This window comes from Cricetulus griseus, chromosome 2, assembly GCF_003668045.3.
Source record: "Cricetulus griseus strain 17A/GY chromosome 2, alternate assembly CriGri-PICRH-1.0, whole genome shotgun sequence".
Classification (NCBI taxonomy): domain Eukaryota; kingdom Metazoa; phylum Chordata; class Mammalia; order Rodentia; family Cricetidae; genus Cricetulus; species Cricetulus griseus.
In genome coordinates, this window is record NC_048595.1 from 379,438,765 (window position 1) to 379,455,210 (window position 16,446).

A 16,446-nucleotide genomic window follows, 5' to 3' on the forward strand; every position below is an offset into this window, starting at 1 on the left:
ATGGGCGTTGGTGGCGCACGCCTTTAATCCCAGCACTCGGAGGCAGAGGCAGGCGGATCTCTGTGAGTTCAAGGCCAGACTGGTCTACAGAGCGAGTGCCAGGATAGCCTCCAATCATATATATATATATATATATATATTATATAATATATATATATATATGGCCCAGTGAGATGGCTCAGCTGGGAAGGGCACTTGTTATCAAGGCTGACAATCTGAGTTTGATCCCTGGATTCTCCATGGTAGAAGGCGAGAATTAACTTCCATAAGTTGTCCTCTGACCTCCATGTGTTTTTATGCATGTATACACACACACACTTTCGAAAGGAACATGGGAAATAGGTCAGCCAGTAAGAGTGATGGTTGTACAAGCATGAAGACTGGAATTCAGACCTCTGACACCCACGTGAAAAACACAGGTATGGTCCCATTCTTACTGGGGCTTGATGGTCACAAGCCTGCTTCCAGATTCAGTGAGATATCCTTTCTTGAGGAAAGAGACAGAATGATAGGGTACTCTCTTCTGGCCTCTTCAAGTGCACACAGGCATACACACCCAAACACACATGTGCACGTATACTACTTGTACACGTTGAAGTTAAACACCAGCCCTTGAGTTTAGGACAATCTTTCTCCCCACTTGTAGCTTCTTAAACAAGCCATTGTTGTCTGGTTATTATTTCCCTGAATTTTAATGTGAACTGTAAGCAATCATTTGGGACCTTGACTTTATGTGAGATGAACATAAGGTATAAATGAATGAGGAGAAACAGTCTTGAGGGGCCAGAATGGAAGAGGATGAGTCAAGAGGCTCTTGTGACCATGCAGGTAAAATAATGAAGATGGCAACTAGTGGCAACACAACACAGGTGAGGGGAAGTGGAATTTGAAAGACAGCTGTTTGGTGGACATTAACTATCAGAGCCACGAGAAACCCAAGCACTCTTCTGACCCAACACCACCACCATACACACTTCGAAGGTGAAGTTCAGGGAACACAATCTTCTTGTTTAAGGTTGCACTGGCCATGGCAGGAGAAGCAGGATCTTGATGTTTGTTGCACTGCTGTATACTATTTCTACTGCATTTTTAATTCTAGTAAGCCTTGTACATAAAAAAATAATCTGTGCTAGGTGTGGTGCACGCCTTTAAACCCAGCACTCAGAGGCAGAGGTAGAAGGACCTCTGACAGTTTGAGGCCAGCCTGGTCTACAGAGTAAGTTTCAGGACAGCCAGAGCTACATAGAGAAACCCTGTCTCAAAAGACAGTGGGGGCGGGGGGACCTGAAATCGGGACTTGTCTTACAATGACATGTCTGATTATTTGGCAATTTTTGTTTCTTCACTGGCACATTAATACTCCAGAGTATCTTGAGTAATGAGTGTGACACCTAAAAAGGCTCAGTGGATTCCAGAATTGGACCCAGTGAAGGTTGAAATTCACAGTCCACTTCCTGACCTAGCTCACTGTTTCTGGATGTTCTCTCACAAGACCATCAGTTCTGATTCTAGGCCTTCTTTGATGGGAGAAAACGTTGGTCTTAAAATGTTGTTCTAGGCTTGAGGAGCCCAGAGACTAACCCAAGGAGTTGACACTCTGATGCAAAAGCAAAAGGTTTTTTTTTTTTTTTCAATCTGGCCAGCTAGGATCTCACTGCATGGCAGCCAAATGAGATCCCAACCAGCCCAAAAGAGAAGCTTTTAAAGGGGCAGACTATAAGGTTAAAGGCCACAGATTTCAGAGTTTCCATGGTTACTTCAGGTCATACAAAGTACAGAGTAAAGCAGTAGCTATATATTTTAAGGGAGATACATTTGAGTGAGATAAGATAGGGCATGGGCTTGCAGGGTTACAAGGTCACAGGGTCTGTCAGTGATTCCCCTGGGCTGGGGGATCTTTATGACCAGCAATTAGCAAAGGAATGTTAACAGGAGTGGTAGACAGCTACCTCCCCTTCTCTGAGAGCAGGGGCTCAGGTGCCAGCCATGGCACTCCTGATTTAAGGTGTTAAATTTTCCTTTACCATTAGAAGTTCCCTTTTCAGGGCCCAAGTTCTTAAACCTTTATTAATTTTAATTTTTGGTTCCTCAAAAAGAGCGTAGGAACACAGCTTGGTCTGTGTTGGTTTAGGGTAATCTGGGATGAGATTTTGGGCTAATGGCTACTTTTTAAATAAAAAATCCCAACTCCTAGAAGGACCAAGGGAGCCTGTAGGTCTAAATCTATGCACTCATCCTTCACCCTCTCCCGGCTCTAGGGGCGGAGCCAGTCCCATGAACTTGCCCCTCAGGGCTCTCTCAACCCTGACTCCACCAGTTCCTCTTGTGACAGCTGCCCACTCCGTTTCTGCGCCATAATCTCCGCCCTCTCTCAGGGCCCCGCCCCCTTCTTCGTAGTCCCCGCCCCCTCCCTTTGGAGGGCGGGCGGCAGCGGCGGGAGGGGACCAACATGGCAGTGAATCAGAGCCATACAGTGGACCGCCGTGGGGCCACCATCCCTCGTGGCGAAAGGTGCCTGAAGGGACTTCCAGGCTGCTGTCGAGGAGGGAGGAGATGCTCAGGAGTACACTTGCGTGCTAGAAAGCCCTCCGCGAATCAAGGACTTTCCCGCCCTTCCCGGGCACGTTCCTCTGAGCCCCGCCCCTGACATTTGAGGGCATGCGCGGGCATTCCAGGAGCCGTAGGCGCATGCGCATGCACAGGGCGGGCCTCCCCAGAAAGGCCTGAGCGAGGGACGTGTGAAGTGCAGGTCGGCCCTTGGATCGCGTGGCATGGCCGCCATCTGACAGTGTGTGACTGTCACCCAGAGGGCCCTGGGTGCACTTAACACGACCCACGGGAGACGAATTGGAAGACAGGCTAGCATGTGGAGTGTAGATAATTGTAGAAAGATCCCGAAATGTTGAGAGCCTTCCTCAGAATTTCTCCAAAGCTCCCTTTCCTTGATGCTTCAACCTGGGATATGACAGTGTCACCTTTATTGAAAAGTTTGGGAACAAAAGTAGGGGTGTCCAGGAAGAATGGCTCACTCAACCTCTTACGACCTGGGGCTTGCCATCTCCAGGCAAACTTAAGACCTTGACCCCAATCCCTTCTTTAGTCTACCCCTCACCTACTTTCCTTACACTGTGTCTTCACCTCTTCTGGATAATCTGCTCATTTCCCTTTATTTCCCACCTAGCAGTGAGATTCAAATTCAATGGTGTGCTCAAATAGAACTCTGAGGTCAGTTCAATGCCAGCCTGGTCTACATAGCAAGTTCTAGCACAGCCAGAGCTATATAATAGAAAGACCCTGATTTTTTGTTTTTGTTGTTGTTCCTTTGAAGTTTTAGAATCTGTGCTCTTGACTATGTACTGATAGTTTTCATTCAACAGCTAATTATGCAAGCATTGTTCTTTGTGCTACTAACTGCTGTGTCTGCAATGAGGATTAGAACTATTTCTCTCATTTCACAGGTAGGAATATAAGAAATAATTTGCTCAGAATCATTTTCAGCGCATATGGGAAAGCCTGGATTTGGATTTGAAATTATACGCATCAATTTCTCTTGCTGTCCTTCAGAAAAAAAAAAATGTTTTCGATTTCTTGCTATTAAAGACCCTGTTGGTTATCTGGTTTTCCCACATATACAAATTGCTTTTAAGAAAATAGTTTGGGGGGCGGATTGGTTCTATTTTTAGTTTTCCTTATAGTAATGATACACTTTTGAGAGTTTAGTTACAATTTGTGGTGTGTTGAGTGTGTTGAGACTTGAGTCTTAGCTAGGGCTGGCCCTGAACTTGTGACTCTTCTGCCTCAGCCTCCCAATGAATGCTTGTAGTAATTAAACAACTACAACAAAACAACCCAGAAAATACTAGATTTGGGGTTGAGCAAGGATTTATTTACACTGGAATACCAACCATTGGCAATAATAATATAGATACTGACATTAAAAAAAAACCCCATTGTATTGGTAAATGAAGAAAATAAGTTACAGAGAGTTTGGGGAAGCACATGTTTCAGCGATGAGGAATTTAATGGCTAAAGTTAAAGTGTCTTGTTTGTATCTTGCATTGGTGCAGCACATGTTAAACAGTCCAAATCTAAAAACCTAAAATGCTTCATTGAAGCCAGATGTGATGGTGCAAGTTTGCTGGGATTACAGATCTATGCTGCCATACCTGGCTTGTAGAGAATTTGTCACCATGACTGAGAGATCATAAATGTATGGGCCAGACTGTGGTATAAAAATGGAGAAGATTCAATTGTTTGATTTTATCATTTTTTTAAAAAATTGGGCAGATGATATTTGATGTCACAGTAGGAAAATCAGAGAAAAAAAATTGATTACCCAAATTCCAACATTTAATAGTTTTTGCATCTTAGTATGGCTTTCTCTGAACTTTTCTATGGAAACACACACTTGTTTTCCCTCTTTCCACCAGCTTTGTAGCTAGTTTCCCTCATTTGCCAATATATTGGGGGCAGTTTCCAGTACCCACATCTATATTAGCCAATGTCTAGCACTCCAGTGCCCATAAATCTTTGTTTCATTATCAATATGAGCTATTCCGAGGCTGTTTTCTTTATTTATGTTACTGTTTGGAAATTTAAAAAAAAATAAAATTACATGTGTGTGCATGTGTACATGTGCACATACCACAGCACATATAGAAGTCATAGGACAACCTGTGGGAGTCCTCTCACCTTCTACCATGTGGCCCCAGGGATCAAACTTAGTTCACCAGGCTCAGTTGCAAGTGCCTTTACTCATGGATCCATCTTGCCAGTCCTTGCTTGAAGATGTATCTTTATCAGTCTATCAAATGTGTCTTTGATGCTGATACCATACCTGACTCTGTGCCTTACCTGTGATGCCAAAGATGCTGTGAGAGGCAAGGAAGAACCCGGGTTGAGACTCTCTTCTGGTGTCCTAGTCCTACCCCATGTGAAGAAACCAGTAGTGACTTGGTTCTAGTAATGGCACAATTTAAGCATCCAATTTGCCCTTTCAGCCAACAAAATTTGCTGGTTATTTTCCAAGTGTAGTAAATTGTGAAGGTCACCATATTGAAAGACAAAGATACTAAGAACTGTGAAGGAACTGCATTTATCTGACTTGGATAAAAGTTACACCAGAGCAATAAACAAGCCGTTATTTGATGGATGATAAAGGTAAGCGTCACTATCAACAATAGAGTAGAGCAGTACCTGAGTTCATCTGAGGGTGAAACTACTTTGAATATCAGTTAGAGGCTGTGGAAGAAGGGAACCTTCAGGTTATTTCTGTCCTAGAAATATGCTAGAATCATGTCAGCCTCCAAAAAAAGCCTCCAAGGAAAGAAAGCAGAGAAATTCATATGAAGGGAAGATCCTGCTCAGTCAGGCCAAGGCATCTCAACAAACAAAAACCAAAGAAGATGAATGTAAAACCAGTGCAAAGGTCCCTCAGGATCAGACTCAAGATGCCTAAGGATAAAGGAAGACCTTAGGGCCTGGTGTTGTAATTGTGTTAGTATCACTAAAATAAAGGTCTCATGGAGTACAAAGTTCAGCGGGGCAAAAACTAGAGATTCCTTGAGCTTAAGAACACCTACTACCACATAGTTTTTTAAAATATAAAATAGTTCCTAGGAACAATTTTAAGAACTTTAAAGTGTTATGTTTCTATCATGTCTTCTTCCAGTGCAGGCTGAACATCCCTGATCTGAAAATCCAAAATATTAAATGCTCCACTAAATTCAGGTGTGGTAGGGTTGGAGACAGGTTAAGAACATATCCTGTTCTGCTAGAGGATCAAGTTCAGTTCCCAGAACCTACACTAGATGGAGCACAATTGCCTATAACTCCAGCTCCAGAGGGCTCTGGCCTCCAAGGGTACCTACAGACATGCATATGTCCCCATTTCCCACAGAGGACATGCACACAATTAAAAAAATTATTCTGGGTGTGGTGGTTCATACCAGAAAGTAAAACTACCTTGAAAATTACAGCACTCAGGTTGATGTAAGAGGATTGTGAGTTCCAGGACAGCCTGGGCTATATAGGCAGACCCTTTCTCAAAAACAAGACCTTCCAGCCTGGTCTACAGAACAAGTTCCAGAACAGTGAGAGCTGTTATACAGAGAAACTATGTCTCAAATAAAACCCAAAAAACCCCAACCCTTTGAGTACCTCCAAATACCTTATCTGGAAAATTTCACTCCATGATACTTTTGTTTTATGCATAACATTGTTTAAAATATTATATGAAGTTATGTTCAGGTTACAAATGAATGTCACATTTAGACTTGAGTCTCATTTCCCCCAAATATCTTGTATATGCAAGTATTCCAAAACCCAAAACTATTCAGATCCTAAATCTTTCATTAAGAGATACTCAAGTTATACTAAAAAATCAAGTCTTGTCAGTAACTAACCTTGATTTAATTTTAATGAAAGCAGGAAAACAATATCACACTAATGCTCTTGTCATCCCATTATAAAAGCTTTATTAGTGTTTGACTGGTTTATGTGAGAATTTTTGTGTTTTGTGGTGATTTGAATGAAAATGGCCCCCATAGGCCATGGGGACTATTAGGCACTATTAGGAGGTATAGCCTTGTTGGAGGAAGGGTGTCACTGGAGGTGGGCTTTGAAGTTTTAGAAGTCCAAGCTTCTCAAAGTGTCACTCTTTCTGCTGCCCATTGATCCAGATCTAGAACTTTCAGCTCCATCTCCAGCACCACGTCTGCCTATGTGCCACCATGCTTCCTACCATGATGACAATGGACTAAACCTCTCAACTGTTAAGCCAGCTCCAATTGAATGCTTTCCTTTATAAGAGTTGCCATGGTCATGGTGTCTCTTCATAGCAATAAAACCCTAAGACTTTTTTTGAGATTTATTTTTATTTTTGTATGGGTGTTTTGCCTGCATTTATGTCTGTACTGTGTATGTGCAATGCCTTTGGAGGCCAGAAGATGTAGAATCCTTTGGGATTGTAGTTACAGATGGTTGTGAACTACTGTGTGGGTACTGGAAATCAAACCTAGGTTGTCTCCAAGAGCAGTAAGGGCTCTTAACAACTGAGCCATGTCTCTAGCCCTGTTTTTTTTTGTTTCTGTTTTCTTCTTGTTTGTTTGCTTGTTTTTGAGACAGGGTTTCACTACAGAGTCCAGTGGATCATCATATAAGCCAAGGATGAAAGCCTTGAACTCTATGTCTGTATTTGAGCATTTGGGCTAGCTGATGTGCATGCATGTGTTTTTCTGAGGAGTGCAGTGGTGTCCTCTTCACTCTCCTAATTTTCTGAGGCAGGATCTCTCACTGACCCTATTTGAGCTAGACCAGTGAACAAACTCCTGTGATCTGCCTGTCTCTCCTTCCCAATGCTGGGATTACAGGTGCATGTATTTTGCATGGATGCTGGAGACTTGAACTCAGGTCTTGTTGCTTTCACAAAAAGTGCTCTTATTCACTGAGCTATCTCTTTATCCCTCTTGAACTCTTTATCCTCTTGCCTCATCTTCCCAAGTTCTGGTATCAGGTATGTACTACCATGCCCAGCAGGTAGTCAAAGAGTTTTATTCATTTATATTTAATGTAGTTGTTAAAGGACTTAACATCTTCAATTTTGCTATTGTATTCTACACATTTCCCTCCTTTGTGTTCCTTAACTCCTTTACTATTGCCTATTGTATCTGAGATTTGCCCTAGTATACCATTTAATTCCATCCTCATTTCTCTTTTGGATGTAGTTTAGTGATTTAATTTTTTGTGTGTTCTGTTGGTTATACTTAACAACCTTAATTTATAGTAACATAACTCAAATCAGTACCAACTTACTTTCAATAATATACAAAATCTTTTGTCCTATGTAACTCTGCTCACTCCCAAAACTTCACTGTCACAAATTATAGTTTTATATAGTATCACTATAAATGTATAATTATTTTATGATCTTAACTGATCTTTTCAGTTATATCCCCCCTTCCTCAGTCATGTAACCTCCCTGCTGAAAAATCTAGAGCTTGCAGTTTTTCTTGCCTGTCCAGTGAGTTCCCAAGCTCAAATCCCAGACAGCTTTCCAAGCTGGTCTTGCTGTTCTCCCCAGTGTTACTCACGCTGTGGCTTGGTTCATCCTTATGGCCCATTTCCTCCCAAGGAGGCAATTTGTGTTCCATTATCTGCATCTCCATGTCCATTAATGCTATTGACTCCCCATTTGAGTTGCTCTTGTACCATTACCCCTGCCTATTTAAATACTACCTATTTCTTAAAAATCAGCTTTATCTGAGTTCTTTCTATGAGATCTTTCCATAATTGTTTCTACCACAGATGATCCCTCCTGCTAAATTACTGGGACATTTCTGTGCCATTTACATGACACATGTCTCCTATCACTTGCATTATGGTCTCTGTCCATGTTTCCTCTCTTTTCCCCTTTTTCATTTTCTTAAAATAAATACTTAGACACTCATACTTTGTGAAGCAGGCAGTTGTCTCAATAATCTTCAGGGAGGACACTGAACAAGTAAACTAAAAAAAACCCCGAAAACCTAGATTCTGAGTGGGGGGCGCAGGGTGGGTGGGGAGTGGACACTTCTATCTGTGCTTTACTAGCTAAACACCCTGAGAGCCCAGTTCTTCCTAGTTATTACACATGCAATTTGAGAGGTAATGACAAAAGCCGAGAATAGAAGTAAGTTAGAAAAAGACAAAGTCCAGTGATGATAAGGGAGAAGGGGGGGCAGGAGAGATGAGATAATGGGTGAGAGCACTTCTTGCCCTTCTACAGGGCCCAAATTTGGTTCCCAGCACCCATGTTAGGTCGTAATAGTCTGCAAATCCAGTTCCAAGGGACCCAAAGTCCTCTTCCACATACATGTGGCATACTCTCACACAGACACATACATGCATAAACTTACATGTATAAATGAAAGTAAAATCATTTTTTTTGAAAATGACTATTTTGTGTGTTTGGATGCTTTCCCTGCATGTCTGTTTGCACCGTGTGCATACAGGTCCCTTGGATATCAGAAAAGGGTATCAAATCTCCTGGACCCAGAGTTGCAGACTATTGTGAGCTGCCATGTGAGTGCTGGGAATCAAACCTGGGTCCTCTTCCAGAGTTCTTAACTGGTGAATCACCGCTTCAGTCCAGAGTAGGAGTAAATTGTCCAAGAAATAACAATGTTTGAATCTTTTTCATTTCCCTAAAATAGGAGGAGCAGCTAATATTTATTGACTGACACCTTTGTTTGTACCATTTTGGTGTCTTCTTTGGTGGTGCTGGGGGTCACATTTGGCTTAGCATGTTGTAGGCAAGTACTCTAGCCTAGAGCTGCCTCCCCAGCCCTGTGTGTTGGTTTATGTACTTTTAAACATGTGCTGTCTGCCTTTCTGCAGTCTCTTGAAGAAGTGTTCAGATGTGGACCTCTCCTTCCCTCAGTCACCACCAGGCTCCAACTTCTTCAATGGTACAAAGAGGGGGCCGCTGTTTCTCACCTCATACCGGGTAATTTACACTTTCCTTTTGATTGGCTGGTTAGCTAACATTTGTTTTCCATAAATCTGGAAAAAGAAGTTAAACATTGGCTTTTAAGATGTTTTAAAACATTTTTACTTTGAGACTTCCATTTTGAAGGATGGAAGAAAAGAGATGATGTTTCTCAATTAGGCCACAGTACCCATGTGACATTGGCCTTGCTTCTGCAAGTCTCTATCCATGGACAAATTCTGTATTCCTTTTTCAAGGTTTCCTTCCTTACTTAGGTGATTTTTGTGACTTCACCTTCATACAATGATCCCATGTTGTCTTTTATGATGCCATTTCATCTAATGAGTAACTGCACTGTTGAACAACCAATCTTTGGTGCAAACTACATTAAAGGGACAATTCAGGCAGCTCCAGATGGTAAGTCTTTCCTCTTAGAAGGGCCTTCCCTATGCCCCACAGAAGCTTCCAGAGAGTTTAAGATTCTGACTTGTTTCATGTTAGAATTCAAACCAAAGCTGATCTGCTGGTTTGAGAGTGCATTCCTCAGGGTTTGTAAGTATTTGTCATTTCTTGCCCCAGGTGGCTGGGAAGGATCAGCTACTTTCAAAATAGTCTTCAGGAAAGGAGGTGCCATCGAGTTTGCCCAGCTGATGGCCAAAGCGGCCTCTGCTGGTGAGTGATAAACACAGTAAGTGCTTTAGGGGCTAAAGAGTTGAAATAGTGCTATTACTCAGCAGAGCTTGTTTAGCCTGTGCTAAGGCATTGGGCACTCCTACATGATTTCAACAAGAGTTCCCAAGTTTACCTGTTATGTGTCAAATCCACACTGTGTGCTTATTTCCCTTACCCTGGGCCTGGAGTCGCTGGGAGCCTGTAGTCAGACACCTACACGACTAACATAAAACCAGTGGTCTTTTGTGCTGGAGTGACTTGGGAATGAAGAACAGATACAAACATGTACAGAAACGCTGGGATCAGGGGGGCTGTGCTGGTTCTGATGGGGGCAGCACCAGCCTGGGGCTCTGAAACTCTGTGTTTATGTAAACAATACAAGAGGAGAGTTTGGGTAGGTCTAGATATGGGAGCAGTCTCAGGCTATGAACACCTGGAGGAGGACGTTCCAGTGGGTTCTTTCTGTACACTCACCAGTGTTTGTACTTGGACCAGAGGAATTCTTTGTCAATTCCCCAAGCCTAGCCTGGGGAAGGCTATGTCACCTGTATTTTGGTCTTCTCGCCTTGCCTTGTCCTTGTTTCTCTTCTGTTTGTTCTTACTGTCCATGAAAAGGAATAGAAGTCCCAACTGTCCTACAATATTGACCTCATGGCTGTACCAGAGAATGCTCACTGTGGCTGACACTTTATGCTGTTTCTATTCCACCTAACTCCACTTCATGCCACTCTTTTGCAATCCAATCAAGCTGCACTTTGTGCCTTGTGCACTCTTCTCTTGAGTTGTCATTTTGTTCTGTCAGGAAGACTCCTTCCCTTTCTTTTTTGTTTTCCACCTCAAACCCCAATCTAGATGTTGAAAGCACAGCCTAATAAAGATTATTTGCAGCTATGTATATATTTGCTTTGATAGAAGCATTGCATATGGTGCCCCAGATAAGATGGAAGAGTATAAAGTGTCTAGGTTAGTACAGTGAATCAATGATGATGCTGTATATCATGGTCAAGATCCATCATCAGTGTAAGTTTGAAAGTAAATGAGTTCACTTTAAAAACAGGTAATTTATTTAGCACTTTTTAATGTTTTTACAACCTTCGTTTTAATGCTCATAAAACCTTATGATATAGCCGGGTAGTGGTGGCACACACCTTTAATCCCAGCACCCCAGAGACAGAGGCAGGCGGATCTCTGAGTTTGAAGCCAGCCTGGTCTACAGAGTGATTTCCAGGACACACAGAGATACACAGAAAAACCCTGGCTTGAAAAACAAACAAAACCCCTTGATAGCTGGGAAACCAAGTAAGTGATGGTTATATAGTGAGTACTGTATTAGGCCCTAAATAACCACAGGCAATGAGACAAATTTTCTGCTCTCAAGAAGTATGTGGTTTAAGAAAAGGGCCACATTATTGTTTATTTGGTATCACAGGAATATTGTTGGCTCACATATAAGGTGGTAGTTAATACTGTTACTCAGTTCATAGCTACTATATGTATCTAATTTCAAATAATAAAGAGTTCTTATTTTGCCAAATTGTTTTTTCAGCTGCCCAAGGAGTTCCACTCAGAGTTTCAAGTTTCTGGATGAGCCCTCTAGGAATTTTTGTCATTACTGGGGAGAGGAGCATGCATGCCCCACAGGCAGGCCAAGGTGAGGTGTGGAGAGAGAGGAGCATGTGTGCCCCACAGGCATGCCAAAGTAGGGAGAGATGCCCCTTAGGAGGTGGAAGAGAATGCCATGGACTTGAAGACAGTTCACCACAGCCTTGTTTCAGGTCTGCTTTGAGAGAAGCCCCAGGGTTTGGGGCTTTCATGACTTTGTTTCCTGCTTGAAACCCAATAGTGAGCCAGCAAATGACTGGACTTGCTTTTCAGGTTACGTGTTTATAATTTTGTGTGCTTGAGACAGGGCTGGTCTACAGTTCACTGCTTCAGCCTCCTGAGTGCTGAGGTTGCCTGTGTGCCATGTTTCAGACTTAACTTTGATGATGATGTATGAGCACAGCACATCTAAGCTCCCCGTTAGTGAGAAGCTAGCTTCCCACTTAGAGCCTGAGTAGAAAACATAGCTCTGCACCCTTCATCTCTTACTTTACACTGTCATGGCCATCAAGCCTGCTATGCCTTCCAACTGCACCCTGGGCTTCATGACACGTGCCTTTTAACATTTATCCTGCCTTAGATGGATAAAGTTGCAGGCTTCGATGAAGACCTGACCTGCTCAATAGAACATGAGCTAGGCACCAGTCCTTTTATTTGTGACATTTTTGGGATAAATGTTACTGATGTGTTAAAAATGATATCTTAAACCCAAGATTAAAAGAAATGTATACATATCCCGCCACATATTGATTATAGGTATCCATGCCCCAGGAACATTTCACTGGACTATAAATGCCTATCAGTCATTTTCACACTTGAAGGCAGACTTGAAACCAAATGAGACTGCAAAGTATCTGAAGGACTATTGGTGAACTGAACACAAAGTCACAGTAACAAGAAAATTGTTATAGTAAAGGTGGAAGTGACAGTTTCCAAGCTCTCTTTTTTGTTTGTGCTTGTTTGATTGGTTTTTTGTTTTGTTTTGTTTATTTTTTGAGGCAGGGTTTCTTTGTGTGGCCCTGGCTGTCCTGGAACTCACTCTGTAGACCAGATCTCACAGAGATCTGCCTGCCTCTGCCTCCTGATTGCTGGGATTAAAGGCATGTGCCACTGTACCTGCTTTTATAATGAGTTTACTGGAGTCAGAGACAGATGGATCTGTGAATTTGATGCCACTCTGGTCTACATACTGAGATCCAGGACAGCCAAGGCTATGTCTCAAGAAAAAACAAACAAAAAATAGAATAATAAAAGTTTGCTGGAGTTGGGCATGGCTGTGGATGCCTTTAATCCCAGCACTCAGGAAGCAGAGGCATGCAGATCACTGTGAGTTCGAAGCCAGACTACTCTACATAGTGAGTTCTAGTCCAGTTATGGTTATACAATGATTCTCTATCTCAAAAATTAATTTATTACTTAAATTATAAAAACTTTTGATAAGTTTACTGGTGCTTGGGAGATTGCTCAGTTAGTAATGTACTTTTCATGTAAGCATGAAAACCTGAGTTTTGGCTCGCTAGCAAGAAAAAAGTTAGACATAGGAGCATGTGTCTGTACCCCCAGTGCTGAGAGATTGTGGAGATAGGCTAATCCTAGCACTTGCTGGCCAGTTTTTCTAGCCAATTAGAGAGCTCTGGGATCAGTGAGAGATCCTGTTTCAAAAAATAAGGAGGTTAGTGGCTAAAGAAGACACTTGGTGTTCCTTTCTAGCCACCATACACAAAAAATTTAAATGAAAAAATTCTTTCTTTACATTTATTTTTTTTGTGTGTGTATATGTGTGCAATGCTATGGCAGGAATGTGGAAATTACATTCTATATCTATTTTATTATTTATTATATTTAAGACCCACTCCATTAAGGAACCATACCTGACACTGCTAAAGTGGCCAAGAGCCTGAGACTAGATAAATCATGAGCCCAGAGGAAAAACTAATACTGTTATTCTTCTAAAGGAACATGGCAATAAAATGAGTTCTAGGGATATACTGATATATGCATCGATCAGTGCATCCCTTGGTCCTCATCAGCAAAGCTCCTTGTTATACTAGATGGCAATTAACACAGAGATCCACAGTTGGACAGTGTGCAGAGAGTGAGAGACTTTGTAGCACTCAGTCCTGAATGGGTTGTTTTCATCAAACATGTGTTAGTTATTGTTCTATGCTGTGAAAAGATACCAAGATCAAGGCAATTTATAAAATAAAGCATTCAATTGAGGACTTGCTTACAGTTTCAGAGGATGAGTCCATGATCGTCACGACAAGCAGCATGGTGGCAGGCAGGCAGACTTGGTGCTGGAACAGCTGAGTTCTTATGTCTTATCCATAAGTAGACAGAGTAAGACTGTCTGGTCTTACTCTGTATGAGCCTCTGAAATCTCAAAGCCTACCCCACCACACACCTTCAACAATCCTAATCCTCCCTAAACAGTTTACCAACTGGGAACCAACATTCAGATATATGAGCCTATGGGGACCATTCTCATTGAAGCCACCACAAAACTGAACCTCCCAAGGCTCAGGGATCCATGCAGAAGAGGAGGCAGAAAGATTCTAAGAGCCAGAGATGATAGAGGATTCCAAGGAACCAGTGTCTTCTAGATACAACAGCACTGATGCACATAACTCACAGAGACAGACCCCACATACAAGACCTTCACAAGTTCAAACCAGACAAAATCCAGTAGGGAGGAGGGGAAGTGGACACAAAGTAGATATTTGTAATGAATGCCCTCTGGGAAAGGGAAAATCAGTTTTCTGCAATGGAGTGTCACTGGGTGTACCAACCACACACTACAGGGCACACCCTGTGCCAGGAGTAGCAGACCAACATAACATGGCTTTTGTTTTGTTTTGTCTTAATGTTTTTGTTTGTTTTTACCTTTGTCCTTTTGTTTGTTTGTTTGTCTTATGGGTTTGGGGGAGAAAGAAAAAGCATGCAGTAGGGAAGGAGGTGGGAAGATCTGGGAGGAGTTGGGGGAGGGGAGCTGGAGTTACAAATGGGTTATGCCACATGGGTGCTGGTAATTGAACTTGGGTCCTCTGAAAGAGCAGCCAGCCAGTGCTTTTAACTACTGAGCCATCTCTCCAGAGCCACCTCTCCTTTAAAATCACATTTTCCTTTCTAGTTTCCAAATTATACTGCTCACTGAGGGTGTTTTCTTTTCATAAACACAACAAACTTTATCAAATAGGATATATATCTGTCTAACTCTAAGTAATGACCAATTAACTAGAAGGAAGCTTTCGTCTGGTGATGGCTAAAGAAAAGGTTTTAGCAGGACTGAATTCTTGTGTGTGTCTCCCTTGGCATTATTTTTTATGTTCTTCAGTTATTCTTTGTTCACAAGGTAGCAATTTTTTTTTCCTTTTGCCATTCTAGTTGCCTATGGAGTCCCACCTGCAGGACACGGAGCCCCACCTCCCAGATATGATGTCCTGCCTCCTGGATATGGATCCAGGATATATGGATCCCCTCCTCCATATGCAGCTACCCCTGTGGGCTATGGAGTCCTGCCTCCTGAATATGAAGCCCCTAACATGGAGTACGGAGCCCCACCTCCCAGTTACGGAGCCCCACCTCCCAGTTACGGAGTCCCGCCTCCCAGTTACGGAGTCCCGCCTCCCAGTTACGGAGTCCCGCCTCCCAGTTATGGAGTCCCGCCTCCCAGTTATGGAGTCCCACCTCCCAGTTACGGAACAACAGCTGTGGTGTCTGGATCTCCACCTCCCGGATATGAAGTCCCGCCTATGAGTTACGAGACTCCTCCTTCAGGATATGGGTCCGTCCCTTCTAGATCCAGAGCCCCGACTACAGCACAGGAAGCTCCACCTGCTGGGTCTGAATCAGGGCATCCCGTTTCTGTGGCAGTCCAGACTCCTGGATTCCAGGAATCTTTTCCCTCTACCTCATCTTCACAAGCTCATCCTTCTACATCTAAGATGTAAACCCTGAAGTTTCACCAAGCAAAACTGCACACTAGCTTTGAAGTCTAGAAAGAATAGTTAGGCTTATGATCCCAGCCTCATCCTAGGTAGTTGCTCCCCCACCTCTGAAGTTCAGTCATAGGACAGAACTAAGCTTTATCTCCGTGCCTTGATTTTAGAAGTAGTGTCAACTCTTGATTAGCTGGATAAAGGAGTAACACCAGAGGGCTAATTCCCTAATGACTTGGTTGACATTGGATGCATTTAAAACATACCTTGATGTGAGCTTGCAAAAAGCCTCCTGCCTTTCTCATCTGCATTAGAAAACCTTTATAACACTCTATTTGGTAGATAATAAGATCTGCTAAAATGTCATGCTAAATGTTGAGAGCTGGGCCTGGTGATGCAGGCCTAAAACCACAGCTGCCAGAGAGGATAAGACAGAAGGATGGCAAGTTTAAGGCTTGCTTGGACTTTAGAGCCAAAGCCAGCCTGGACAGCCTAGTGAGAACCTGTTTCAAAGGCTATTAAAAGGTCCAGGGATAGAGCTCAGTTGTAGTATGCTTGCCTTGTATGCTGATGGTCCTAGAGTTAATTCCTAGTACCAAAGTTAAATGATTAACTGAAATGCAAGTGCCAGGCAGGCATGGGTGCACATGCCTATAATCCTAGCACCTGAGAGGAAGAGGCAGGAGGTTTAGAAGTTCAGGATCATCTCTGGCTACGTAGGGAGTTAAATGTCAGCCCGGGCTACACTAGAACCCGTCTCAAAAACAA

The 16,446-nt window shown here is 42.7% G+C and overlaps 1 protein-coding gene across 1 annotated transcript; it reads left to right on the top strand.

The window, feature by feature from the left end:
- The first annotated feature begins 2,449 nt into the window (after positions 1–2,449).
- On the top strand, positions 2,450–16,244 carry Wbp2nl (WBP2 N-terminal like). The gene is made up of 6 exons (XM_027404121.2): positions 2,450–2,511; positions 9,376–9,484; positions 9,742–9,883; positions 10,046–10,138; positions 11,685–11,789; positions 15,125–16,244. The coding sequence occupies exons 1-6, from the start codon at positions 2,450–2,452 to the stop codon at positions 15,688–15,690; spliced, it is 1,077 nt and encodes a 358-aa protein (XP_027259922.1). The 3' UTR covers positions 15,691–16,244.
- The last annotated feature ends 202 nt before the right edge of the window (positions 16,245–16,446 follow it).